At 43.3% G+C, this 27,705-nt stretch overlaps 3 protein-coding genes across 4 annotated transcripts; 1 reads left to right on the forward strand and 2 right to left on the reverse strand.

Moving 5' to 3' along the window:
* Positions 1-2,688: 2,688 nt before the first annotated feature.
* elovl7a (ELOVL fatty acid elongase 7a) lies at positions 2,689-6,745 on the reverse strand. Of its 2 annotated transcripts, none has more exons than XM_061278904.1 (8): positions 6,592-6,745; positions 5,509-5,594; positions 5,244-5,434; positions 4,993-5,073; positions 4,353-4,409; positions 4,231-4,263; positions 3,948-4,157; positions 2,689-3,791 (listed from the first exon to the last, which is right to left on the reverse strand). In XM_061278904.1, exons 2-8 carry the CDS (start codon positions 5,570-5,572, stop codon positions 3,543-3,545), a joined length of 885 nt encoding a protein of 294 aa, XP_061134888.1. In that variant the 5' UTR covers positions 5,573-5,594; positions 6,592-6,745; the 3' UTR covers positions 2,689-3,542. The 2 variants fall into 2 exon arrangements, with proteins under 2 accessions (XP_061134888.1, XP_061134887.1); XM_061278903.1 differs by having other exon boundaries at positions 3,948-4,084; positions 4,158-4,263.
* A 531-nt stretch (positions 6,746-7,276) lies between these two features.
* Positions 7,277-14,002, reverse strand: ercc8 (excision repair cross-complementation group 8). The gene is made up of 12 exons (XM_061279447.1): positions 13,656-14,002; positions 13,484-13,579; positions 12,766-12,867; positions 12,544-12,667; positions 11,349-11,430; positions 10,770-10,838; positions 10,508-10,574; positions 9,585-9,688; positions 9,214-9,338; positions 8,535-8,732; positions 8,043-8,129; positions 7,277-7,781 (listed from the first exon to the last, which is right to left on the reverse strand). The coding sequence occupies exons 1-12, from the start codon at positions 13,769-13,771 to the stop codon at positions 7,716-7,718; spliced, it is 1,236 nt and encodes a 411-aa protein (XP_061135431.1). The 5' UTR covers positions 13,772-14,002; the 3' UTR covers positions 7,277-7,715.
* A 143-nt stretch (positions 14,003-14,145) lies between these two features.
* Positions 14,146-27,592, forward strand: ndufaf2 (NADH:ubiquinone oxidoreductase complex assembly factor 2). The gene is made up of 4 exons (XM_061278887.1): positions 14,146-14,358; positions 24,847-24,936; positions 25,832-25,872; positions 27,088-27,592. Exons 1-4 carry the CDS (start codon positions 14,244-14,246, stop codon positions 27,334-27,336), a joined length of 495 nt encoding a protein of 164 aa, XP_061134871.1. The 5' UTR covers positions 14,146-14,243; the 3' UTR covers positions 27,337-27,592.
* Positions 27,593-27,705: the final 113 nt, after the last annotated feature.

Genomic DNA, 27,705 nt, shown 5'->3' on the forward strand with positions numbered 1-27,705 from the left:
GGCGTTTCACTCACTGTGAGCCATCAGCCAACTATGTCTTTTCTGCACCAGAGAACATACAGGAGAAAACCAAAACACTGGCTGTAGTTTATATTGTATGAATTGAATAAGATGCAGGCAATTGGTGATTTGCATTTGGGTCACATGTGGCAGTGCTACATAGCAAACTGATTGCACTCGTAGGGGAAAATCGGGACGGCCTACCTCTATTCCACAGATTCCTTTATTCCCTAATAAAAGTCCATTTGAAATCTAATATGATTATCTGTTAGTTCAAGTGCAGTCACAAGGATTGAAGTCCAATGATAAATTTCATTCTACTAAAGCAGGGGTGTCAAACTCTTTTTTTTCGCGGGCCGCATTGTAGTCATAGCTTCTTTCGGAGGGCCATTATGACTGTCAACCCAAATAAATGTATGAGCACCTCATATTATATCCAGTAAAAGCTACAAAACAAACTGACAAATAACTCGTTTTCAAATCAGACGAGTAAAAACTGGTCAAATATTTAAAAAATATATATTATTAAAAGTGAAGACAATTTGCAATTCTAGTAATGACACACGAATTTGATGCACAAGTTGTCTTCGCGGACCACATAAAATGATGTGGCGGGCCGTATCTGGCCCCCGGGCCTTGAGTTTGACACCTGGACCGTCATCTTTATGTCCTCATGATATGGAACAATGGAGTGAAAATATGAGGATGTTATTTGAGAAAATACGACAATTCACCAAAACATTTTGCCCCAAGTAGAAGTAACAGAGCTATCAGGGTCCACGCTATCAGTGATTGGCCAGGACTATTGATTTGTTTTTGAGCCACTACCTGCTTTATTGTACTAAAGTATACATCACTTGAATTTGCTGCTGAGTGCTTTTAGACGCTTTGCGTAGCAGTAAGACTATAGCCATTATTTAACTAACTATCCCAGCGCTACATCCTGTTTCCCAACAGGAATAAAAAAGGGAGAGGGGATATTGCCCGGAGAGGAGACGGACGAGTCCCTCAGGGAAGTGAGGCAAAGAGGAATGCAGACATGGAATCAGCAAAGCAAGCAGGACCACTGCGAGGCTCATAAACTCATGGAAGTGGAAAGGTTATGCAAATACTATGCAAAAGGCTCCTCCATTTTGAATCTTTGCATCATAATAAACATCCACTGAATAAATCACTTGGAATACTCATTGTAGCGTGAGGAATGAATGAAAAACAGAGGGGAACAAATTCAGTGATAAGGAGGAAAATTCTATTTTATAAAGGGGATGAAAAAACAGTGATCAATAAGTCGACTTTGGAGATGTGTTACAGTGCTGCAAGGCAGATAAGAACCTGTGAAAATCACATTTGTTCCAGTGCTGTGCACGACGAGATAACGGCGAAGCTGCTGGCAATTGCCATCACAAAAATGAAACGAGGAGGGATGTTCTCTGTGGGGTAACGTGTGAAAACTTGGTGCTCCGCAAAGTTAAAGTAAAAGTGACAAAAACACCCCTCGGTCCAAACTGTGCATCAGTTTGGATTTGGATTATTTTAAAGCAAAAGTAATAAGACCGTTTAAAAAATTACCTCCACTAAAAAGTGAGAAGGCGAGAGCGATTATTTTAATTGCAGTTTGTGGGTTTGTTTTCCTACTTTAAGGCAAATGAGGTTTGTGGTTTTCTTTGTTTTCCCGTCTCCCACAAGCCACTATTATCGAGCTAACTGGCTATGCCCACATGTCAACAAGTGCAAACGTGTCACAGTGAGAAAAGTGCAAGCACAAATAGGACAAGAGTGTCGGGAAAGTCCAACTTGACAGTCAAACCCTTTGGGGGGGCCTTAATAGCAAAGTGTATAAAAGCCCTATAACGACTTGATTAAACATTATGAGTAGGCATAAGAAAGATTCAAGATGAAGTCGCATTCATTTTCCACTTCATCGCAGCCTACAGTCACCACCCACCCGCACATGCTCGAATCGGCAATTGTGAACTGACGCAGATTTTTGTATTCCGCGAACCAAATCAGATTAAGCCACGGAAATCTCCACCTACTCGTAATGGTATAAACAGCCAGACGCAAGAGGCAAATTCTTGAGGGTTGGCATTAGAATTAAGGTTCCGAGTCGATAAAATAGATTGCACATACATAAGTGAAAAAAAATAACTACACCAATGTTTGAAAACTAACAGCTCACAAAAAATGAATTAAAAAATGTATTCTATTTGAAGTTAAATAAAACTGAACTGCACTTTTAATTCAAAAAGTTTTTTCAAATTCGGAGTTTTCAGGCGCCGCTAGAGGGAGCCCGTTTGTTGGCTCATCACTGGTGTGTAAGTCATGTCACGCTTCTAACAAAATAAAGCATATGGAGAAACCTTTTCCCCCTTTTCCGTTGACATGGTGGTCGTGACTGGCATTTGAAAAATAATCTCAGAAACTAAAAAAATCACTCCTGTTTGGTAGCTTTGTGATTCTATTGCCAGCCTTCAATCTGTTTAAGCTCCTGAAACTTTATAAAAAGTTATTCCATTTGATTTTAGTGACTAACTTATTCTTGTACTGGAAAGAAGGGGATGACGTTTGTGATATTTTGCAACCATTTCAAAATGTCCAGTTATGGAATAGCTCAGGAATCACACTGTACCTTAGCAGCATTAAAATATTTCACCTAATGAAATTTGACAATGAAGAGCTAAAACCAACTAATACATAGTCAACATTTATTATACATAAATACATATAAAACAGTATAAACTTTTCAAGGCACATAAGTCTTAAATGGTTAACAATCGGACTGAGAACAGGATATTAGACGTGAACATGAACTGCATCATTCGAACTAACCCTCTTCTCAAATAAACACCAGTGAATTCGTACTCTTATCTTCTTTTGTCAATCACAGGACCGCCGTTTCATTCACTTTGAAGCTTAAGATCATCATAGTACAGACACTCCTGTGACCGACCCAAAGACATGTCACTGTAAACATTTAACTTTTTTAGTGAACAATGCCCTGGTGCGCCACAAGAGCGCTCCCTGGCTCTCTTTCCAGGAATCAATTGGTCACACTTCAAGAGAACATTCCACTGAAAACATCAGATCTGTGACTCCAAGCGTCAAGGTGTGAAATATTTCAAATAAAAAGTAAACACCCTACTCTGTATGCATGTAACCCTTAAAATAGCCTTGCAAAGACTAATATTAAGGCAACATGGATTACCCTCCAACTTTTATAGTGAACCATCAAGACAAAATACATGTGGGGAAAAAAAAACAAATCACACCAACCCGTCACTGCACACATCAGGGTCATGGAGTCTCAGTCATGCCGTTGGAGAAGCCCTATAAATGAGTTTTTTCCCATGGCTTAATTAACTATACAGTCATGTCTTAATTAACTATACAGTCAATATTAAACATTAAAATACAAACGTTCCCTTTGTCTGGGGTTAAATATAACTGGTCATAATTTATAAAGATTGTCTCTTTTTTGCAAGTAGAAAAAGCTAAACCAGAGCAGCAGTCCGCCACAAAATAGCCCCGTGCCGAGCGGCCAATTATTCCTCTTTGGTGTGGTTAGCGTTGCCATTCATGACGCCGTTTGAATGGTGGGCCCACATCTGGGCCTGCAGCACCTTGGGCAGCCGCTTGCCTTTGGTATAGGCGTGGTACCAGAAGTTGAGGAAGAGGAAGAGGAAGATGAGGCCGTACAGACCGATGATGTAGATGAAGATGGGGAACTTGTAGGCACAATCCTGTATGAAGAAGTACTGCGAGATGTGCGTGGTCACCATCACAAACTGGATCTGTACACGAGAAGGGGGGGGGGGGGGCGCTCAGGACCTTTGACTCTCACACAAAATGGCAGCCATTGGCTTTCTCATTTAGCAACCTTCAAAGAAATCTGGTGATTGCAACATGAAGCAAAACCAGCCTTAACGGGGGAAGCAAACGTGACGTACCAGCTGAATGGTGGTCAGGTATTTCTTCCACCACAGGTACTTCTGGTATTTGGGCCCTAAGGCGGTCAGGCCGTAGTAAGTGTACATGATGACATGGACGACACAGTTGAGCACGGCGTGAAAAGTTCCCATACCACCTGGCGGGGTGAAGTATACGGTTAAAAACCATGTAAATGGAAACCAAGGCCACAAGTAGAGAGCTTGTGTTACCTGCAGAAAAGCGAACACCAAACCACCAGGTAAACGGCATAATAGAATGATGGAACACGTGAAGAAATGTCACCTGGCTGTTTTTCTTCCTCAGCACAAAGAAAACCTTTAATGGAGAGTGAACAAAAAGGGCAAATTGTAATATTTGTCAAATTGTCTTGATCCAAGACTGACTACGCAACCGCCGCGACTCACCGTGTCCAACATCTCGATGAACTTGGAGAAATAGTAAAGCCAACACGTTTCTGCCATCTATTGGAGAGAGACACTTTCAGCATTTGGTCACACAGCCAGTTGCAACTTTTAAAAACAACTGCGTGATTTAAAAGACAAGTCTGTACAAAACTCAATTTTAATTGAGTGTTCATGATAAGAATTACAAACACCTTAGTAAAACTTAAACATCTGTTTTGTGCCAACACCACACTGAATGTGCTAATTGAAGCTGACAAATAAACCACAAATGGAAAATTGCCACTAGGGGGCACTGTCGCGCTCCTCTTTGCATTACAAATCTGAAGTTGTACTTTATTTTAGTGTTATGCGTGGTAGTCTTTACACCTCGACTACTAGAATTATTATGACAACATACAAGTTGGTGCACGAATTGAATTTTCCATGAATGTCTGTCATTTTGAGACTTCCTACTTTGAGTGGTCATTGAATGCATCTTAAATCTACAACAATGACAGTGTCTAAAGGAGGTACGGCTTTTGTGAACCAGGCATTAGCTAACAAAATGACTTGTTTCCAAAGAAATTAGACTGCCATTGTACCACAAATTATGGTGTAATGGTGCAGTGAGAAACAGAGGACTCCATGTAAATATATTTACCCTTATAGCTTGTGGCGAGTCAGAGTAGTCAACGAGATCACAGCGGAAGGAGTATCCTGTTCCCCATCCCGACATGACAAACTAGAAAGAGCCACTAGTTAATTGGCAAGCAACAATTCCAACAAGTTTTTTTAAATCATTAATATAGCACACTCAAGCAAGCAAATCAGTCATTTGACATGCATCCGATGCGGCAACGTCATCCACGTGCCGTTAGCGAGCATGATGAGTAACAGATTGTGTTGAGTCACCTCGTAGCACATGTAGAGCGAGAGTGCCACCACGCTGAAGTTGTACACCACCAGAACCCCTTTGAGGTCAAAAGCTTTGCGCTTCTCCATGATGCGGGGGCCCAGTGATATGACGAAGTAGATGTACGCCATGATGATGATGTTCTGCACGATGGGAGATGCCATGAACAGCCAGTTCTCCGTACGAGAGTCTGCGACAGGAGTTAAAACGGGTAAGGACCGGAGTTTAACCATAACAGAAAAACTGTATGGCGGAGGAACCGACCTGCGTTTTGGATGAAGTCATCATAGATGTGCAAAACGGAAGACTTGATATCATGCAGTTCCATTGTGAGATCGTCGCAAGTTCAGCTTTTGGGGAAAAGGACAGGAGGTCTGTTAGCATGTTTTGTGTACTTCAACTAAGTTGAATTGTATCATATATCTGCAAGGTAATAAAATTCGGCTTACCAACTTTTTAGTTTCGTTGAATAGCAACAATTAAAAGGTATGCGTGCTCGTGCGCATGCAAGACAACAAGGCAGGCCACACAAAGCAAGTACTGTATGAGCAGTACAATAAGTAACAGCCTCACAGTGAACAGTACCAATCTATAATTGGGCAAACATTTTAACAGTGGAAGAAGTAATCATAAATTCAGTTAAACATGTATTGCTGTTGGGCAGAATATTTGGCTCTTCAAAATTTTGCAAGTAAGATAGATTAAAAAAAAATAAAATAAAATAAAAAAGTTGCTGTGTAAGCAAGTGAAAATTATTAACCCTTATTAACGGTCCTAATGGAGATGGTAAAACTTGTTATTTGAACTTTGCAGTGTACGACTAACTGGCCTGACTGGTTCTATGAAACAAGACCAGTTGTGACAGAATACAGTTGAGGAGCAATAAAGAAGAGTGGGAACCGGAAGTCCTTATTAGGAAATCGCTGCAGTTTTCTGCTGATAAAGACGGGAAGTACATGTGAATACAAAATAATAGCGGAAGTACGAACAAGAGAGACAAAATAAAATACATTATGGCAACGGAACAAGTTTTCAGAGGTCGGGTGGAGTCAGCACCATTTTATACCGGGACAAATTGTACAAACATGGGCAAATTAAAGCGCCTACTTCAACGACGCCTATTGATTAGCATGAGATATAATTAACATTAACCGAGGTAGAAAAAAAATGGCTTTTTGAAAAGCACCAAATACCTGCTGAGTAACACGCAGTCTTAAATTGACAATCGCAAGGACAAAAGAACGTTTGTGGTTGTGATGGGGTGTCGCAAGGGATGTAAAACAAGTCTAGTAGCAGTTGCAACGCACACATGTCCACACACTCCACTGCTTAAAAGTTAAGTCTTACCTGGAAATTTGTCCTACAACCACCCAGTTAGAAATCCTTTCCGACGTCGAACTACGGTTAAAAACAAAGAATTAAGAGTCGGGTTGTGTATGACTCTCTACTTGCACAGGTGCGTCTTGAGCTCAGTTCACGTGTTAATGATGCGCGCGCCCGTAGAAATTTATGGCGTTTTTGTGGGGGCGGGGCTCGAGTCCTCCGGGGTTGCTGATTGGCCGGTGCCTGGACTCAGCAGTCAATGAGGCAATGCCTCATTATAACGTCACAATACCTTACCTACGCGATGCGTCACACTAATTCTGTCATCATGATCGACAATTGGGAAGAAAAAAAACCAGCGTGCACAGTATGCATTTCCCCATAAGAACAGTACACCCTAAAAAAAAAACAATTAAAAAAATATTTCAATTCACACACACACACACACACACACACACAAAAGAATTCTTTTAAAAGAATCTTCTATTTATCTGTATTCCTTTTTGACATTTTTATCAACAAAGTGTATATAAATTGTCATCTTATTGTTTTAATTCATGGAAGATTTTGGTAATAAAAAATATTTTTCAACAAAAATGTTATATTTTTTCAACATACTTTTGCAAATTTCTTAACAAGGTTGTTTGTTTTTTCAAGAGGTTTTATTTTTAGAAAAAGTATTTAAAAAATGTTGACACATTCAACTATATACAGGACACAAAAAGGCCAGTTTATTTAAAAATAATTAAGTTTTACAAAAGCAAACATGTTTAAGGGGCATCAGGGAGAGGCCTCGCTTGGTATTACTCATACCCTATCGTAAATTTCAGCATCAGGGCTCCCAACATAAACACATGCAAATTTTGAACCACGAATGACTCAAGGCATACCGGTAATGTATGTTTTGCAATGCAAGGTAACACCCATCCATTGATTTGCAGGTGGTGGCAAGAAGATGTTTAGTAAAAATACAATAGGAGAATTGACAAATACTGTGTATAGCAGTCCTCTCAAGTAAATCATTACTAATCCTTAAGTAAACCACGATGTCACGATTATTGTTTCACAATGATTTTTTGAATCTGTTAATTTGCTAGCACCATAGTTCAAACAATGCTGGAGTCCATTGGTGAAACCTTGAAGCATCATTAGTCTTCATCGCTGCTCCAGTTGTCCTGGAAGGCGCGGTCCACTGACGACCTCACTGCAGCATTCTGTAAAATGAAGTATCAACATTAAAATACAGCGCTTTGGATTTAGCGCCTTAATAATGAAACAGAATGTGGTGATGCAAGTGTGGAGCAGAACAGCGTGACGTCGTTTTACATTCCTGTCATGATTATCATATAACGTCATATTACAATAAACCAAAGCCATAACTGACCCATGATTTTCGTGGTCATGCAAGTGAGTAGATGATTCATCATTTCTGACTGACAAACATTCTCGGTTTTGGAAATTACAAATCATGTCACCTGATCTGACTCTTCCTCCACATCCGGGCCACGTAGGACCGGAACCCATGCAAGTATATTACCGTCTTTACCTGCGGTGTACAACTCCTATATGCCAGGAAAAGACACAAATAAGTTATATGTACACAAAATGAGCTCCATCAATTTCTGACAGGCACACAAAAAAAAAAAAACCACACACGCACACATGCAGAAGGACTGCTGAATTGTTACCTACAAGTACAGTAAACAAAAAGTAAAAAAAAAAAAAAGGTTTACACAAGCAAAAAAAAATGGGGACAACACAGATTGCCATCTTGGCAGAGGTGGCTTCTTTGCCCTGAACCATGAGTGAAAAGCCGCTTGACGGCATTCCCGCTGCAGAGTACAAACAAAACCGGCATGACACAATGCATTGGAAGTGGTATGTCCTCTTGCTCTCATAGGCTCAAACGTGCTCCATTAGGAGCAACTGGGGGATGAGATATTTTTGGTCATTTGGGGACATCTCACCTGGTGGTCCGGGTGGAACTCGCAGCAGTCCACGTAGTTGAAGTGACCCCGCAGCATGGTGACCAGCTCGCCCGTGTGGAGGCCGTACACGGCGACTGAGCTACCGCACGGCACAAACACAAACTCCGGACTGCAGCCCCACGACACCGTCAACTGACGCCTCTTGCGGCTCTTGTTGCTCACTTTCCCGTAGTTCACCTGAGGGAAACGGGTGAAGACTACGTTCATACTAAAACCAGGGAATGTTGTTTAAAAAAACAGATGAAAGATGTGTTTTGTTCCAAATACGATCAATTGCCACTACAAAAGGACATTTGGAAAATGCACTCAGTCCAACTTGTTCAACTGTGCCCTTTCAATTTCCTCAGCTCAACTATCAACCATTTCAAGACCGTTGCTCTGTTTTCCCCTGAGGAAAGATTCTCCACCTCTTACGTGATGCTGAGTCTTGGAGGTGGAACAACAAAAAAAACAACTGTACATTTCAGCCGAGCTGGAAATTACATCCGAGGGATACGTTAAGGGCTCAAAGTAATGGCAGATTTTCTTCAAGCCTTAATGTAAACGATGTTGTCACATGCGACCGATTAAAAAAGTCCCCAACCGGTTATGCAAATACGTTCTTCTTGGTTGAGATAGGGTCATTTACATACAACGTAATTAGTCCTAACTAACATACCAGGGTGTTTTCCCCTGTGGCGCTGTTCCACAATCGCATGCGATCATCGGTCCCAGACGTGAGGAGGTGCAGGCCGTCGCTTGAGAAGCACAGGCCGTTCACTCGACCGTTGTGGGCTGTGTTTGCTAGGGATTGATAGAAAAAACGCATTATGTTAGTTAGCCTAATAGCATCATTCGAACTTGCTGTCACAAAAGCAATTCAAAATTACAAATGTGGCGGCAATTTATTTTCCTCATGGTCCATTAAGCTAATCCTTAGCGATTTAGCCAATGATACGGTTCAGAAACATACATACAAATATCTTCCCAAAGTCCTGCAGCACAGTGTACAAAATGCAAAATAAATGTACTAAGTGAGTGAATGCATACCTGCCTCAGAAGCGCCTTTTGATTTGTCTCCATTGTGCTGGTCCAACGTAAATAGGCAACCTGATGCCCGACGCACATCCCACACTCTCACTTTGCTGTCAGCACTGGAGGAGACAAATCACCATGTTTGTTGGACTTATAGCAGCTACTTCACAAGATAGAATGTTAAATACCCATCTTTCTTTGACAGTGTCAATAAAAAGTGAGCATAATTATATTTGTAAAGGAAGAATTGGCCTGGTATACCTATTGTTACCTTTAATTGTTATTTCTCTGCATGTGGGGATTAACCGTGCAGCCAAATGAAATATCACAAAGGCGTGCGTCACCACGTGCCTCTTTTGTGCCAGTTGTTTTCGAAATCACTTTGACTCCAAAGGGAGAGCGGCGCATGAGTCCCACTAGATTAATTAGTCGGTCTAATGTAGCATAAAACAGGTGGAGGGCCAGCATCCACCATATGCTTTGGTGACACGTCTATGGAGTGCTAGAGATGTGCAGCCATCCTCTTTGACTCCAGGCCACCATGTGGCCAGATGGCCAGGGAGGGGAATGACAAGATGAGCTGGTGGAATGATCTGCTGCCTGTTATTTCTCTCTTTGATGGGTCTCTGGGGGTGAATTACACTCACCGGATGCTTCCTAAGGTACGCCTGCACAATATAACAAGGCCCAGTGTCTAAGCTGTATCCAAAATGATTCTGTTAATGCTTCGTTTTGACATTGTTAGAATAGCTGCTTAATTAATCGCGTTCAATTCAGTGTAGTAGATGTCATGCTGCAATTAATTGTGTTTGTCATACGTAAATAAGAAGAAAGTCCCATTAATCCAGTTTGTAAAGCTCCATCCTTCCAGCAGATTTGAGTCTTCTTATTCATGCATTTCACCAGTAGGAGCAAAGTGGATTGTAAATGGTGCCTACCTGGCAGTGGCTAGGATATGTTCGTATCTAGGTGACCATCGCACGGACAGGACCTCTGCTCTATGACCTGAGGTGGGGATGAAGTTAGTTTTCATCATTCATGCGCTTAATTAGAATATCATAGAAAATGTATTGATTTGACTAGTTCAGTTTAAAATGTGAAAAACCTTCTCTACATGCACAAAGTGAATTATTTTCATTTTGATGATGATACTGTAGCTTTCAAATAATAAATGTGTGTGTTGTTATCTAGCACACTAACCCTGCAGGACTTGGATCTTTGAACCGGACTTCAGGTCACACAGCTGTATTTTAGGATATTCGGTGCCAACTGACAAGATAGGACACACACAAAGACACACTAAAAACTACATTCAGCCACACATTCCTTCGAAACCAAAGTTCAACAAGGGAGGGGTGCTTGGAGGAAGCTCCAAAACTGGACTCCCCGGGTTGTCAGAAACAAGGTGTGGTGAATCAGGATCCAGATAACAACTGCTAATCACGAGCAACTGCGATGCGCTCAACAAATGAGTCCGTGCACATCAGGGCAAGTGAAATTCTTCCAAAATACGAAATGATCAAATTCACCTGCTGAGTGTCTTTTTAATAGCAGATTGATTCAAAGAATTTCCTAGAGCTACAAACAGTCGTCGGACAGAGAGAGACTTTTTTTTTTCTTTCTCTGAAGCACGTGTATGACTAAGACAACTGGTATGGGTAACCTGTTGTTCCAGCTCGGTGATGTAGTCGTGCAACAGCATACAGAACAGTTCACATCACACTTCCGAGCCTCTTCTCATTCTGCTGGGTTTTAATGAGTATGCACCCAAATGCCTACCTGCGATGAGACTGTGCTTTCTAGCGATGGGTGACAGGTGGTGGCTGTAGACGGTGCCTTCAAACTTAAACACTTCAGCGGGCTGAGGGGAAAACAATGACATGAGGGGTGTTTAGAAAAAAAACCCACATTTTAATTTATTATTTTTTTCAACATTTGTTAAAAATAACGTGTTTTTTTCCTCCTAATATCTCACTTCTTGCAGCCAGCTCACCTACTTTTAACCTCAGACTGTCACAAAGATGTGTCAGATGTCAGACACCAGTCATTATATCAATGAATTAACCATGACTCAGGGCATACCAAACCAAAATGAAAACAATTACCTTAAATTGACCAAACTGTGTTCTGTAAACTGTCCCACTCCGAATGAATGCTATCTACAATGCAATAAGCCATATATGTTTTATTAACGGAATATTGTTGTCATAATCCTATTAAGTAAGGAGCAATTTTGAATCGCGAATGGCATCTCATTGGTGCAGCTGTAGCGGTTACGATGCAAATACTCCAGCAAATACAAAAAAGCCTCTGTTGCTCCACCATGTGTCAGTTTGCCACTAGTCAGCCTATCAATGGGGCACACAGAGGAGCCTATGTTTGTATAAACATACTCCCTAAATCGTGGGAGACACACACAAAAAAAAAAAAAAAGCTATAAAGGTTCAGTAGGTTCTTTTCTCTTGACCCTCCTTTGAACTTGTGATGTAACCATGAGGCCAGTGAAACTGTAGCTCAAGGCAGAATCGGCCATCTGCGACAATGTGCATGAAGCTATTATAAAGACAAAGGATGGAAACAGAGACAAAGGGGGCGGCAACAACAAATCTGTACAATGGAACCTACAAAGTCGGAAGCTTTGGCACGGCCACGCCTTCAAATGGAATTTAGCACTTTTAGAGATTTTTTTTTAGAAATTTGCAATCTTGAACCTGACAAACTCTGAAGGCAGCATTTACAATAGAGTTTTAATTGGCTGGCCAAATAGTCCAGGGTGTACCCCATCTCTTGTTCAAGGTCAACAAAGGATAGGTTGCAGGTCACCCGTGACCCTGATGAGGACAAATGCTATAGAAAAATCAATGAATGGATGCACGGTAACACAGCAGTTGAACTCGAGGGAATCAATTATTACGGTACACAGCCTCACCTATAACTCACCATGTCACACGTGTGTGGGAGTTACATGTGTTACCTTAAGAGTCTCTGTGTCCCACACTTTCATTGTCTTGTCAAAGGAACTGGATACAAACATGCCAGTGTCGTAAGGATACCACTGGACCGTCTCGACGCTGAACTTGTGGGCATGCTTGCTGGACCTAGAATTAATTAGATTGAAAATTGTTAATTGTGTGAATAATATAAGATTTAAAGAGATTCTGCTGGACATGAGACATAAATGGGGGTCAAGACTCACCTTCCAATGGTGGAGACAGCCTTGCAGGTGTACTGCGGTTTCCCACTAAAGTTCTCCAGGTCATAGATGACAATCACTCCATCGGCACCGCCAGACAACATGCTAAACAAAAACGCAGGGGACATATTCCTAGTCACCCGTAAATTACTTTTATGATTAAATGGTACGGTGGCGCCATCTTGTGGCATGTTTCTGCTTTTCAACCATAAAGAGCACTAAACACTGGCTCTTATTTGTTGTGTTATCTGTTTATTTATTATTTATTATTACTCTTATTATTTATTGTTTGTGCCTTTTTGTTTATGATGTTTTTTACTTTTGCGCTATGCTTGCTGGCTCCGTTTTGCTCCTCTTATTTATTGTGTTATCTGTTTATTTATTATTTATTCATCACTCTTACTATTGATTGTTTGAATTTTTTGCCTTCTTGTTTTTATATTGTGTCGCGTACTTGTATGTCTATCGTGTTATGTGTCTCGTCACCGTGGGATAGAGAAGAACGTAATTTCGGTCTCTTTGTGTGTTGTGACATGGAGAGATTGACAATAAAGCTGACTTTGACTTTGACTTTGACTTTAAAGAACGCAAATTAGTGAGGTTTTTTTTTTACGTAAAAACATAGGCATAAGTTCCACAGGGGAAAAACGTGAAAAGTGACTATAGGCCGGGGCAGGAGGTTACTATAGTTCATAGAAAATAAAGATGAACATTTACTCACTATTTGCCTTCAATGACTTCAATGTCAACGGTATTGACACCATTTGCGTGGATTCTCTCCACATCCCTGTCTGCATTCAACTGCAGGCTTAGTACTCTTTTAAGATGCATAAAAAGGAAGATCATTATTTACTGCAAGGGCAAGTGGTGTGTTACAGAGCACCTGTGTTTACCTTCTCGTCGCCTCCATCCGCCTGAGTCGCAGAGGGTCATCCAGACCGGCACGCCTTGCTGCCAAATAACCCAGCATTGTTTCAAAAAAACATAACAAGGCGGTAAATTTGTGCATATGCAAGATTTGTTCGATGCTAACAAAAGATCTGGCATGCTATCTGCCGTAAAATTGAGATTTTCTAACAAAAAAAAGTTTGTCACACTATTTGACATGACAGCTCGTCCATCGCTCTATATGTAACGGTAACATCCACGTTACAATGTAATGTAACCTCTTGATTAAGTGGCTTTGTTTATAATGTCATTTTGCGACCGATACAACGCCATTTTGAAAGGGAAAAAAACACTTCCGGTAACAAATGAGCAGATTGGTTCTGAAAATCCGCCGTATGTCCAATTGGAGGGCGGTTTGTTCAAGATTGGCCCGCCCCCCGAGGCACAACCCTTGCTGAAGTTGGCCAACCAGCATTCAGTTTATTTACAATTGACCATCTGCCGGAAGTCTTTCATAAACAACCGGAGTAAAGCGCAACCCTGTTGGCAAGGGTGCACAGAAGACAACTAAATCCTTCCCCTTTCCTGTAAATATGAATAAAATGGTCGGGGCGTTGCGGAGGACGTTCGGCGTGGTACGGGAACACGTCGGCACGGACCACCTGGGGAATAAATATTACATTATCCCCGAACAGAAGACATGGACAGGTAAGTCATGGAGTGGCGTGTTGAATTTAGCCCGATGCAATTTAGCCTAGCAATTAAGTAAAGAACGGTTTAAAGCAGTGTAAATTTATAAATAATTTACTCAATACGGTCTTGTTCCCCTCTACGATGTCTGCAATGGATAGTCTTACCCGCTTTGGACCTAATGTTTTTCATCTAATGTCGTTTCACCCTAGTCAAATTAACATCTGTGATCGATTTCTCATCAATGTTTTGTGGATTTTGCAAGAATTTTGCCATTATAACTTTCAAAAGTGTATGCACTCTTGGTTTGACAGCCTTTTCATTGCTGTAGTACCTCACGCCTACCGCTAGATGGAGGACGAGGCTCAATAACGTTATTCATCTGCTGGTTTCAGTAAATCGATGCCCATGTATAGCTCTTTTTTTTTTAAATTAAATTGTAAAAGAAAAAAACACTGAAAACCTATAACATTTAAGAGATAAAAGGATTAATAGATGATTGCCATTTTGGGCGTCCATATAATTAACCCGAAAATCAAAATAATTAACACCTCACATTGAATGTAAAACTGCCCTCCCACCCTAGTTTTTGAAGTGTTAATATTCTGTATAAACTGCATCGATGCGCATAAACAGCACTGACACAGAATGATGTGGTATAGCCAACCTGACAAATCTCATTTTTCAGAGGTCGTATTATTTTTAAACCTTTATTCTCTGTTGTTGTGTTGTCAACACATAATGGAGAGCTGAAGTCAAACAATGGCCTTTTCTGCCTTTTTTATTTTTTTGTGTTATGTATCAACACAAAATGGTGGAGTCCAACATGTCAACCTTCCAGTTTTGCAGAACGTATTAGACTCCTGTTTTAGACTCTAAACTTATCAGCATTTTGCTTATAAGCGTACTGTCGTGTATATACAGCATTGACACAGAATTGAGGGGACCAAGTTGGTCATTTTTGACATTTGAGAGGGTGCTATCAGAAGCCTTTTTTTTTTTTTAACTGCCTGTGAAAGCTATTTCACCTTTATGATTAAGCCTTTGAGTTAGTGTCAGAAGTCCTTTTACATACATCATCTCTAAGAACCCTACTTTCCACCTCTTTTTCTAGTTTACTGTCTCAATAAATTCCTCTGCCCCCCCAAAAATATGGAATGAAGTCGACACAGCAATTTTCTATCATCTGAGGTCTTGTCAGAGCGGTAACAGAGTCTGGATGATGCCTGTGATTGATTACGCAATTCTAGGACAAATATTGAATTTGTATACATTGCATGAGACTGGACTTTGAGTTCTGTGTGAAAGGCATAGCAGATAAAATGCTGACTCCTGTTACGGCTACCAGTCCAGGGCGTACCTTGCCTTTTGCCCGAAGTCAGTTGGTATATGCTCCAGCACACCCCCAATGAAAATAAGCGGTATAGAAAATGGATGGATGATTACATACAAAATTATTGTTTTATGTCATCTTCTGACAATATGGCTTACATTTTGATTAAATACAAAATATACATTCAGTAATCATGAAGTCTTCTTGTGAAGTTAACGTCTTGGTCTGGAGACGGAGAGGGCAGCCTCCAGCAGGCTTGCACGCATGGTTTCATTCTGACTGAACTTGACTTTGTGCTTCACCTTTTTCTTTGCAGTTTGCCGGGGAAACTTGCGCCCACCTCATATTTATAATTCATTACAAGGCTGCGGGCTGTCAGACTATTCAAATGAGACATCACACAGGCCCATTTCCCATCACGCTACAGGCCACCGTTTGACTGGCCAATCTCAATGACTGACACTGCCGGCCTGCTGGAGAAAAAAGAACGCTGGACGCCGTGCACACACACACACGTGTGAGCACGCCGACGCATTGCCCGAAAAAAGCAATATATTCTGTCCATATTTATGTCCTTTTTTTCTTGCCACTCTGCCCGGTCCAAGCTGGTGAAAATAAAAGCAGATGCATTATTCAGGCCATATGTCTCGCTAAAGCCAGCTCTTTTTGATCTTAAACTGATAGGCCAAGCGTGGGCTCACGGCCTTGAGGCTTTGGACCTCTGAGCTTTTTTTCGCCGCCGCATACCAGCCGTCGGTTCGGGCAGGGTGAGCGAAAGCTTTCTCCGCTCTACCTCCTTCTTTCTATTCATTTGTTCATCCCCCAGTGCTCGTGGTCCATCCTCCTACCTTTATCCATGCTTTGCTGCTCCCATTTTCTACCTCTCTCGGACTGTTAACTTTAGAAAACTGGGGCGTAAGCAATCTTGCGTGTGGTAAACTATGTATGAAGACTTTAATAGTTGACTGAAAGGACACAGCCGCCTTGTTGGTGCAAAAAGCATGAGGTTCTTTTGATCATATATAGGACAGTTGTTTAGTAGAACTACCTAAAAACTGCAACTTGGGGTATCAACAAATCTCTTTTTTTAAGTGGGACAATAATCAAAACAGTACAATAGATATGTGGCTCATTGGGCCTCTTCTATTGTTTATGATTACGTCGAGCCTGAGTTTCACCGTGTCTTCATGCCGACTTCTTTCTTTTCCTCCAGCGAGTCCGTCCTCCCCTTGGCCCCAGTTCTCCTTTTGTTGCCGCCTCTCGACTTTCTCCCCCTTTGAAGCCTTGCCAGCCGAGATTGCGATTCAGTACACAAGAGTAGTTCAGTATGGTGGAATGGCTTGGACTCTCCCCCCTTACCCCTTCCAGTGCCTCACATCAAAACGAACAGGCCTCAGTGTGAAGTGCATGCCTGGAGAGGGAGCAACTGTAGATACCCAGCGCCGTCCTATTGCCCGACCACGGTGCCCCGCTGATGCTTGTCTACGGGCACTGGTCTTGCCGAGCCTTGTAGTCGGCTCCATCCGCATGAATACGGAATCAATATTCATTCCACTCTCTCCCGTGCTTTTGTGCACTCGCTCCCCAGCCCCGGCCGGCTCTGCCTCCCGCCGCACGGGGCGCCGTGTCACGCTAACCAGATGAAAGCCGAAGTGACGAACAAGCCCCGGTTCGGCGGCGCGCCCGCAGTTCCCGACGCCTGCCGTCGTCTCCTTTTTTTATTGAGGAAGAAAGGAGGCGCGCTGACATTATCGGCCGCTGCAGGCGCATTTGAAAATAATTGCCTGTATGATTGCTATTTTTCCCACCTCTTTGAGGAGGTGTAGCCTTTTGTCTCGGGGAATCAATGGCTGCTCAATACCGGACAGAGGAAAGGCAGTCTTCTTTCATGTCTGCTCTGAAAAGGGGAGTATTTTTAGCCCTATTCATTTTTAGCAGCGTCTGCCATGCAGTTTTAATCTATCGCTCCTCTCCTCTCCCTGTGCGTGGAGCAAGAAAGGGTTTCAGAGGTTCCTCAGAGGTGCACCACGCTGTGTCAGACAAAAAGGTGCACCATCACCATCCCTCTGCCTTTTGTCTATTATTTATTTGATCAGCCGGCTCTCACCTATCAAGTCCAAACTGAAAAGGCCTGCACTCGGCTATTTCAGGATGGGCGACTCTCGGGACTGCGAGGGAGGTGTGTGTTTCTGTGGCGTGTGCGCATTTGTATCGGCTTTGTATTTAAAAGGAATCAGCGATTGCATGCGCGTGTGTGTGTGTGTGTTTTTCTTTCCCCTCCCCGCTTCATGCCCTAACACACTTAACACAACAACAGATGGCCGCGTGTCATCAGATCGTTGATTCAAGCCGCTTATTTTCATGGAAAGAGTCGCAGCGGAGGGAGACGCGGGTCCAAATGGCTGTTTATTTTGCCACAAGTCGTCCCTCGGGTGCCATGAAGGAAGGTCTACCCTACAGTAGGACATCAAGGTGCCGTTTACCGCGCATCAGTGTTGTCCAGACCCGCTACAGTAAATCACGCTAATTGATCAGCAGCTTTGCGGTGCACAAGGTTTAAATGAAGGTTGTTTAATCGTTACGGAGACACGAGTGTGTTTGGCTCGTCTTGCACGGTGCCGGTTGCCAAGTGTAGGCACGCGTGTGTGCGCATGTGTGTGTGTGTGTGTGTGTGAGATGGAGCATCATGGAGTGGCTTAACTACTAAATTAAAAAGGCATTTGCAAAGATGGATGCTCAAGCTGAGATCAAAGACGACATATTCCAGTGGGAGAGCATCACAAGTAGGGCACTGCTGCCAATGTCACCACAGTTCACACTTCAAGCCTTGAACGTGAGCGTACGCTCGCGGGTCACTTCATTAGGTACACCCGCAGACTCAAAAGTGGGCAGCGGATAGCAACGGTTTTATTTCTGCAGAGATGCAATTCACCAACCGAGGTGATTTAATCTCAGATGGGCCGGCGAGATGTTGCGCCACCCTAGGAGGGGTCACGAAAGGTTCCGGATATTTTAATGAAGCAGACAGGCATAGAGGAAGCGGGAGTGATAAGGCACAGTGTGGTGGAAAGAGAAGGAGACTTAAAAAAAAAAAAAAAAGTGACTGACAAAGAACAACGGGGGTGCTGACATCCGGGGTGAAATTACAGAGCGGATGGCATGAAGGAGAAGAATGGTGAGCGTGAAAGACGATTTTTTTTTCTGACAGAAAGAGGGTGAAATGAGTGGGTGGACTGGGCAGACGGGAGAAGGTGGAGGCAGGTTAATGGGAAGGGGATTTGATGAGCGTGATGGAGGTGAATGGAGAGGGGTGGACAGCTCTGTGTATGGACATCATACACATGGTGAGGGTTACACAAAAGGACGCTGAGTTCCTTGCTCGCCACCATTTTTTTTCCCCCCCTTCTTTCAGTACTGAGGAGACTGACTTCAAGAGGACTGGTGGTCTTAAGCGAGCGGGGGTATCGCATCCCTCTTCCCCACAAGCGTGCCTGCGTTTAGTTAAAAGTGACACTCGGGGGAAATCAGCATTCCTTTTCTTTTACTTCTGTATGAATTATTTTGCTCAGCCTCAGTGGCTTCAGTGGCGGCAGGGACAAACAGAATGAGGGCTGAATTTAAAAAGTATGGAAAAAAAAAAATCCAGCCCAAGCGGCAGCGGGCCTACTTTACACTTAAGCTCCTCCTCTCTCTCTCCACAGCGGATGCAAAACAACGGCTGGCCTTTTCCTTTAAACCCTTTCTCTGCGTCACAAGGCTCACAGCTAATACGTAACCATGGTTACGGGCCTCACACACCCCTCCCTTCCCAGTTAGATTAGAGACTGGAGGCAAGAGAGTCCGGATTGCTACCTGGTTTCCCTGGTTTTTTTTGCTGCAGATTCTGATTCGATCATCCATAAGTAAGATTTGCCAAGCACTATTGATATCTTCAATTTATTCTAACTGTAATGATTATTTTAATCAACATCCATCCATTTTGCTCCGCTTATCTGGAGAGGTAGTAGCTTTAGCTAGGAAACCCCGACTTCCCGTTTCATCCAGGTTCATGCGTGTCTTGAGGGTGGGGATCTTTAGGCATTGATTTCTTATTTCTTTTTATTATTTATTTCCATCCCTCTATTAAACAAGAGGGCACTTTTTTTCAGTGATGCATAAACAAATTGTGATTTAAAGGGTCACGTGGTTGCAGGTTCGAACTACAATCTGCTACGGGTGGTCGTTTATTTTTTCAAGGCTTGAAATATGCGCCTTCTTCCCCACTTTTCCCCCCCCCGCTCCGAGTCAGGTGCTCCTCCGGCGAGGCGTTGGTCCACCCGTCGGAGAGAGATGATTTGTTTATCAGTTTCTCTGCAGATGTTTCCAGTCGGGTTGTTTTCCCCTTCGCTGACATCTGCGGGAGCCATCAAAAGACTGAGCGCTTGACAGTCTAGGGACACCCGCCACGACATTGCGGAGGTGGGAAAAAAAAAAAAACCTCTTAGGTCGCCCCCGGCGGGAGTCACCTGGGAGATGATGTGTCAAGTTGGGGGTTGTGTGTGTGTGTGTGTCTGTGTATAAGAGACAGCGGGTGAGTTGGCGCAGGTGATTGAGTTTAGCAGGGTGGATTCAGGGTTCAAAGAGCAGCCCCCCTCAGAGCACACACGCGCCGTCTTATTCTAGCAAAGGCGTGCCTGCCGTTGGAATTTGGCACGCCACACCGCTGCCACGGCAACCCCCATCTCACCTCCTTCAGCGCTCCACCCCTAAATCTCCTCCCTCCCTAGCTCCCCACCCCCACCTGGGGGCCGGCAGACGAGTTGCACTCAGACAGGTGAGATGGCTCATGAATATTAATGCAGCGGGGATTTCATTCCTGAACCTGCCGGAGCCCCTCCCCAACCCCCCCTTCTTTGCCCACCCACCCCTTCCCCGACGCAATGTCGCTGTTTGTCCTTCACGGTGAGAGGCAGCGCCCTCACTCCTGTCCCTCAGGTTAATCTGCCTGTTCACCAGCCTGTGTGTGTGCGTGCATATTGGTAAGTAGGTTCCCCCTAGTGAGTGATGAGGAGGCAGAGCTGTCACAAGGGTCCCGCTGAGATCGAGAGCTGCTAACACCCTTCATGCCTCTCTCACCTCTCTCTCCACGAGGGGGGAGGGGGCCCCTCAACTGTCCCACTTTGATTGAATGACCAGAAAAAAAAATGCATCAAGTCAAAAGTCAGTTGTTAGAGTTCAATTTTAACTGGGAACTGGAGGTTTCCTCCCTCCGGGGGGCACTAGAGGACTTCAGAGGAGGTGTAGCAGCGAAAGAAAAAGAAAGAAAAGAAATCTGCTAATTTGATGTATTTTCATTTCCTACAGTGATAGATGAGATCGAAAAGTCCACAGAGTAGTTTTAAACGTGCCCTGTGATTGGCTGGCAACTAATCCAGTTTCTGTTTCTCATCCAAAGTCAGCCATAATCAGGTCAAGCTCACCTGAAGACAAGCGCTTCAAAAAAAATAGTTGGATAAATGAGTTTGAAGGGATTTTCATCATGCTATGTTGTCATGGTCATACAAAAAAAAGATATATTTTGTTGGCAGACGCAGTCATTTGTCTAAAGCGTGTTATTAAAATATCCGCCATTCATTCTGTGGGTCACATTATTATTTTTTTTTTCCTATTGTTGTGTCAAGATTTAACCATAACAGCCACTCAAGAATACTTAATAGTCTTGTTGTCTTACATCATTTATGCGGACTAAAAAGTGACCTTTTATTATATAAGTGGAGAAAGAAACAAATTTAGACAATGCGTTTTTACTCCCACATGAACAAGCACTTTGACCACTGGAGGGAAAAAAACTAAATGAAGCTTGAACATGGGGAAACCATTAACTGGTTGGGTTTAAAGAGGGCAGGACAATATACTACCATGACGATGAGATGTAATTGTAATGCAATTCACTTATAGGACTGTATGATGTATAACAATCAATAGCTATTATATTATTACATTCATCTAATTCTCAATAAAAGCCCTCTATTAAATTGTTGTAAAAGCTTTTCTCATTACATTTAAAGTGCAGGAAATGTTGGGTTTTCATCAAGCAGCAATTTAATGTGATTCACATGCAAGCTATTAAAAGTCTTAATGGAAATCCACACAACACTGCAACACGTAGTCTTCTCATGTCCTTTGCGTTTATGGTCTTCAACGAAGGCAGGTCAAAGTCACCTTATAATGGTAGTCTGCTTTTCAGGCATAAAGCACGGCAGCCACAACAATTAGGCACAACTACGTATAGTGAGGGTCGCTAATTTGCCAAGCAAAAACTCTTTTAAAACGAGTTCATTCCATTACAGATGTTTTGTTTTGTTTTGTTTTGATGTAATATCGTGCAAATTTTCTCATCAAGACATGAAAAAACAGATTTATGGAATGTCATTTCCTTTAAGTGGGGAAGTATTTATTTAATTATACCAGGATAATGAGTTGCTTGGTCGGTCACATGGCATGTCTTACACTCATGAGTATCTCTGCAACAGGGAATTAAATAATAACAAATTTTAAATGATACCAAGAAGATAGCCCAGGATTGATCATTCAATATTTGGTATTTAAAGAAAAGAAAACATAAAATATGTGTCAGTTTTTCAGATAATTGTCATAGAAAAACACTATTTAATTTTGTTTTAAATTATTTTATGTAAACATTAGGAAAAAAAAAAAGACATACCGTTTGCCTAGTGCTGTTAAGTACCTACTCAAGAAAATTAATAGATGACATAAAAAATCCAAAAGGCTGGTTGTAATTTTTAGCTCACTCTATGTTATGTTTTTTTTAAAATAAACAAATACTCTAGAAATTCAAGCAATGGTCATGCTCGCACTTAAACAGCTGCCGTGCACTGTACATTACACGCTTATTTGTGTGTAACTTCACCACCATCAGTAACAATCCACTGTGAAGTATTTTGTTCATGAGGACAACTGCTGCCTATGCTTGCATCATTTCTAGGGGTGGTTGTGTAACCACGGCCTGCGCGTGTTTTTGTGCAGCTGTCCTAGATGTGAGGTTACCAGCAGAGCTCACGAAGCCCCCCCCCCCCCCCCCTCTTCCAGTGTGTATATGTCGTGGGAGAATCCGCTGTGTTTCAGAGATATATGGACACACTGGATATGTTATTCAAATCCGTGAATAAATGCCTCGGTGGGCCGAGGGGTTTAGTCATGCTGCAAAAGTAACGAGACATGAGAACCATGTCGGAACCTAGCCGAGGAAAGCGATGCAGACGGTGTACTTGATTTTCAGTAAGCGTATTAGTTCGGCATTAGCTATAGCGAAACACTTTGCTTGTGTTGGTGGGGGGGGGGGGGTTACCGTTTTTGTACCGTTGCCACCCACACCACACCCAATGCAAATATGGAATGGGATCAGTTTATAATTAGCATACCTGTTAAACATATTTGCTCGCTACGCGTGGAGACCAGAGTCTTTTGTTTGCTGGCATTTATTTTTGTTCTGCAATCATGGAGGGGGTGGAGATAGATGTTAGAGGATAGCATGTTCTCTGAAACAATTTCTTGGTGTGTCCCTGTATCCGTCCTGTTTCCCCACCCCGACCTGTGTATCGAGAAGAAGCTGAGGAGCCGACAAGGCCCTTTTGTGACTCTACTCGTAACCAAAGCAGAACCAAAGCAACGCTAGCCCTAATTAGCTGACCTGATTACTGTATAGGCGGGCACATAAAGTATAGAGACAAGCTCGTAAGGCATAATTACAGAAGCGTATACGCTTGGAAGCGGCTTTTGTTTTTTTTCACAGCAACAGTAAACATGCTAAGAAGATGCTAGCGCGGTTGCTTCGGTTGGAACCATCATGGGCGTATTTACAAAGGGAATACTTTCATCCCAAGGGTTCATGATGCGGCTATGTATCCGTACATACCGTGATATCAGATATGTATAACCCAACAACTAATTAAACAGATTAGTATAATTTGATGTGGTACAGTAAATGGGGGTTAATCCAAGTATCGGTCTGTCTTTCTGTTTTGGGATACAGCGGCGTGCTAACTGCTAGTCACTGGGCTAACGCTGGCGATAATATGAAAGTCTTTAAAATAATATTGCTGTCATTTGAATTGACGTTAAGATACAATCATCGCTCTAAATTGAAGTCAGTGGTCGTCTTCGAACCCGAAGGACGAATAACAAAGATACGAATTAATGACCTTTTTAATTACTCTTACGTTAAACGCTGCTATTTTGGTGCCCTTGTACGTTTTACCCGAGAGATCCAAACATGAAGGCCATCAGTCCGCATCCACTCACCTACCGCCGTACGCTGATGGAATCCTGACAGATTGTCTGTGTTTTGGAGCGTGTTGTTTTCCCTGCTCATCTATTTCTCTCCTGCTAGCCATCTTTTGCCATGCATCATCACTCTAGCTCTCTTGTCGACCGTCCCCTTTTTACCTCCTAACACTTATGCTCTCTCAGCGAATGGGGGGTGGCCGGACATGCGACTGACTACCTGTGAGGCTGAATTTGTGGAAAGACAGCAAAACCTGCACGCCATACAAAGGCGTTTCCTTTCATTCTATTCTCCTAATCCTCACCCGCCCGCCCGCCCTCCTCCTTCGTCGCCATCTCCGTGTCATTGTGTGCCAGCCAAACTTGTCTAATCAGCAGATTTCCACCAAAATAATTGGTGGCGGCCTTGCTGCCGGCGAGCCTCGTGCCGTACACAGATAGGGAAAAGGCGCACTTAATATTCCGCACGGCTCGTGCCTGCCCCCTCCTCCCCTACTGTTCCCTCTGATATCTGACCTCTTTTGTCTCCTGCGCGGCTTGATGTTGATTTTGGAGGGCATTGTTAGCCGCGGCGCCGCCATTGGTAGAGCTGGTCGGCGAAAGGCGGTCGGAGGGGGGCCGTGGTTGGTCGGGTGAAAGGGAGCCTCATTTGCATAAAGGCTTAGCCCAGATTTGGAGCCACTCAGCGAGATCTGAGGAGAAGGGCCCGGGGGCCACGAGGTAATCATCCATGGTCTGTCACAGCGCTGTCATTCCTCCATGTATTTATTTGTGCGCACAAGGAGGGGGCTTGTGTGTGTCTGTGTGTGTGTGTGTGTAAGTGAGACTTGTCATTGTTTTTTGTTTGTACCGCTTTGCATCATCTCGTACGCCCTCTCCTTTTGTTTCAGGGAGACTCGTCCGTGCCAAGAGGATGGTGGAGGCCTCAAATCCCGCAGAGTACGAATATACGGAAGGCAGCATACCAATCGAGTGGGACGGTGAGCGCCAGTCCCTCTCTAAGCATCAAACCGAGGCCTTCGCTTCTGTTTTTCCTCTTTTAATTCCACACTCGCGTTGCAAGATGGAGGTTGTGAATGCCTTTTTTTTTTTTTAATCAGACACCTTCTGCCAGCGTTATAAAAGTATGCCGGTAAAATAGTATTCCTTACAAGAGGATACAAACGCTTCCCTCTGTCTCAGGCTGGCTTTATCCACCTTAAACCCCTCATCCCGCTTCGCCCCATCCCTCATGCATTTTCATCAGCATGCAAATAAGAAAAGGGATAAAAGAGGGCCCAGAATCCCCAGCGCTAGCTGGAGGAAGAGTTGGAGAATCTCTCTCTCTCTCTCTCTTTGGCTTCCTTGAACCTGCTAGGCTATGCAGCCAGCTCAGCCAAAATAGAGCTCCTTTCAAAAAAAAGAAAAAAGTGCAGTGATATGACAGGAGAGGCGAGGAAAGAGGACAAAGGTACTGATGAGAAATGACAGAGCGTGTGCGCTTTCAAATTTCCGAGATCAGAGTGGATCCACCCGTTCTCTTCCAGGACTCCCAGTGGTCCAACTGGTTCGAGCAACTGTTTCCTTTCCTCCATTGCTCACCGTAATCTGTTCTAGGACACTAGTTGGCCTCTGATAGGAAATAAAGGGGTGTTAACAATGATGCTAAATGAATTGAGGTCTCACGAGATAAGATGTAATGCACAACGGTAGCTCAGACATCAAATGTTTGAATTGTGAATTATTCACCTTCTGGAGCGTTGGACCCGCCACAACTCCATATGAGACCAGGTTGCGGCATCTTAAAAAAAAAAAATGCCATTTCGAAATATGACTGCATGTTTTGTTTGTGTAGGTGTTCTCACTATCTTTTTTTGGTTTTTATTATTGCTGCAGCTTGGATTCGAGGCAGACGGAAGGAGGCTCCCTCTGTAGAGGTACGTCTCCCCCGCCAGCGCCCCACCGCAGCAGCAGCATCCCTGCTGTGATGATGCTTGGACTCTTGGGGGGTGGGCTTTCAAGGCAAAGGAGAGGCTTTTGATTTGGTTTCTATCTTTCGCTTTCGAACGAGCAACTTTTGGGAGCAGCATTAAAATAAACATCGTGTCCTAGTTAAAGCCCGTGAATGCGCTGAAGTTGATTTTTCAGGTACTTTATGTGAGTATTTAATTTTCTGATGATTTCTTACTGTTGATTGTTGCTAATGAAGATTAGCTAGCTGTACAAAATGGATGCAGAAGGTCTGTGTGTGTCGGTTTGGCTTTTTTTATTTTTTTATTTATGGCTTTCTCCTAGATGGGAATGTTGAACGCTGGTTCTTTTTTTTTCCCTTCCTCTCCCTTGTGTTGCTCTCTCCGGGTTTTAATTGCTCTTTAAACGCGAGAATGCTGGAAACGGTTTGGGCCTGAAACGAAATGTGGCTCGATGTAGGAAATCCCTCGCTCACTCGATCGCCGGCCGCCTCTCCTCGCCAGCGGGCCTGTGCCATCCCTACCCACCACTGTGCCAGAACATTCTATTCCAATTTTCTTTGCCTCGTGTCCGCTCGTCGACAGCTGGACCAACCGAGGCTTCACTCCCGGCACATTTACCCTAAACCCCCTTGTCACCTCTCTGTGTCTCTCTTCCCAGTCCAAGTCTGACATAAATTGATTGGATTAAATCCTGTCATTAACAGGCTGGAAAAGCAGCTTGGTATGTTTGCCTCCGTTCTCCCCCCAAAGTGTCGCTTTTTTGGCCGCGCCGCTCACTTTTCCAGGCCAGCGCGCCGCAGCAGCAGCCCAGTCGGCACGGCCTTTTTATGACATGGCTCAAGTGATGGCGAGGGAGGGGGGAGCTGTTTAGAGTAGGAATGTTGGTTGAGCAGGCTTTTCCAAGCGTGGACAATTAGTCGTTTCACTCATTGTCATAAATGTGCATTTGTTCCTGGCATTGCTACTTTGAGTTGCTTTTTTTTTTGTAAATGTGAGCAGATGCTGCTTTGTGTACCCCTCCAAAAAAAAAGGGAAAAATGGAGTCAGAATATCCATCCCTCTATATATTTCTGTCGCTATCGATCGCTCTAGGTTTATCTCTTGTTATCTTCTGGCTAGCAAATTTTTGTCACAAAATCTCATTTGTGTCCAAATGATGATTGGTGTGCATTCACGCAGGAGCTGATGAAGAACGAGGCCTACAGGGAGCAGATCAAGCTGAAGGCCAGGGAAGTGGAGGAGAAAGACTTGGCCCTGAGAACCAAGGAATACGATGAAGGCCTGGTGGCGATTCCATCCAGGACTGTGGCCGCGGGCCATGCGGCCGCCACCAGCTTTGGCAAGCAGGAGCCCAGCAAGGAGCCCACTAGCACCGCCAACACCTTCCAGCCGGGCTCCTGGCGTCCTAATCCCAAACAGGAAGCCTGAAGAGACGGTGTTATGGACTTAGAGCACTTGGCAGTAGAATGCAATCTCTCAGAAAGAAAGGCTGACTGTTTTCATTCAGCTCTTGTATCAGAGCTCTTTCATTATGCTGCTAATGAAGTGGCAGGTAAGTGCAATTAATTTGGTGTCAATAAGCAATACAAACATTATTTGCATACTGTTTGAAGAAAATTGTACATTCAGAAATTAGGAAGCTGTGTTTTATGATGCTATTAAACGTTACACAAGCAATTGACAATGTTGGGAGGGTTTAGTTTGATTGCAGAGTGTCACAAAGAAATAGCATTACATTTTATCTTATGGAAATATATATCTTAAGGACACACACACAATGTTTATGGCCTCCATTAT

The sequence above is a fragment of the Syngnathus typhle genome, linkage group LG5 (genome assembly GCF_033458585.1).
Source record: "Syngnathus typhle isolate RoL2023-S1 ecotype Sweden linkage group LG5, RoL_Styp_1.0, whole genome shotgun sequence".
In the NCBI taxonomy this organism is placed as follows: domain Eukaryota; kingdom Metazoa; phylum Chordata; class Actinopteri; order Syngnathiformes; family Syngnathidae; genus Syngnathus; species Syngnathus typhle.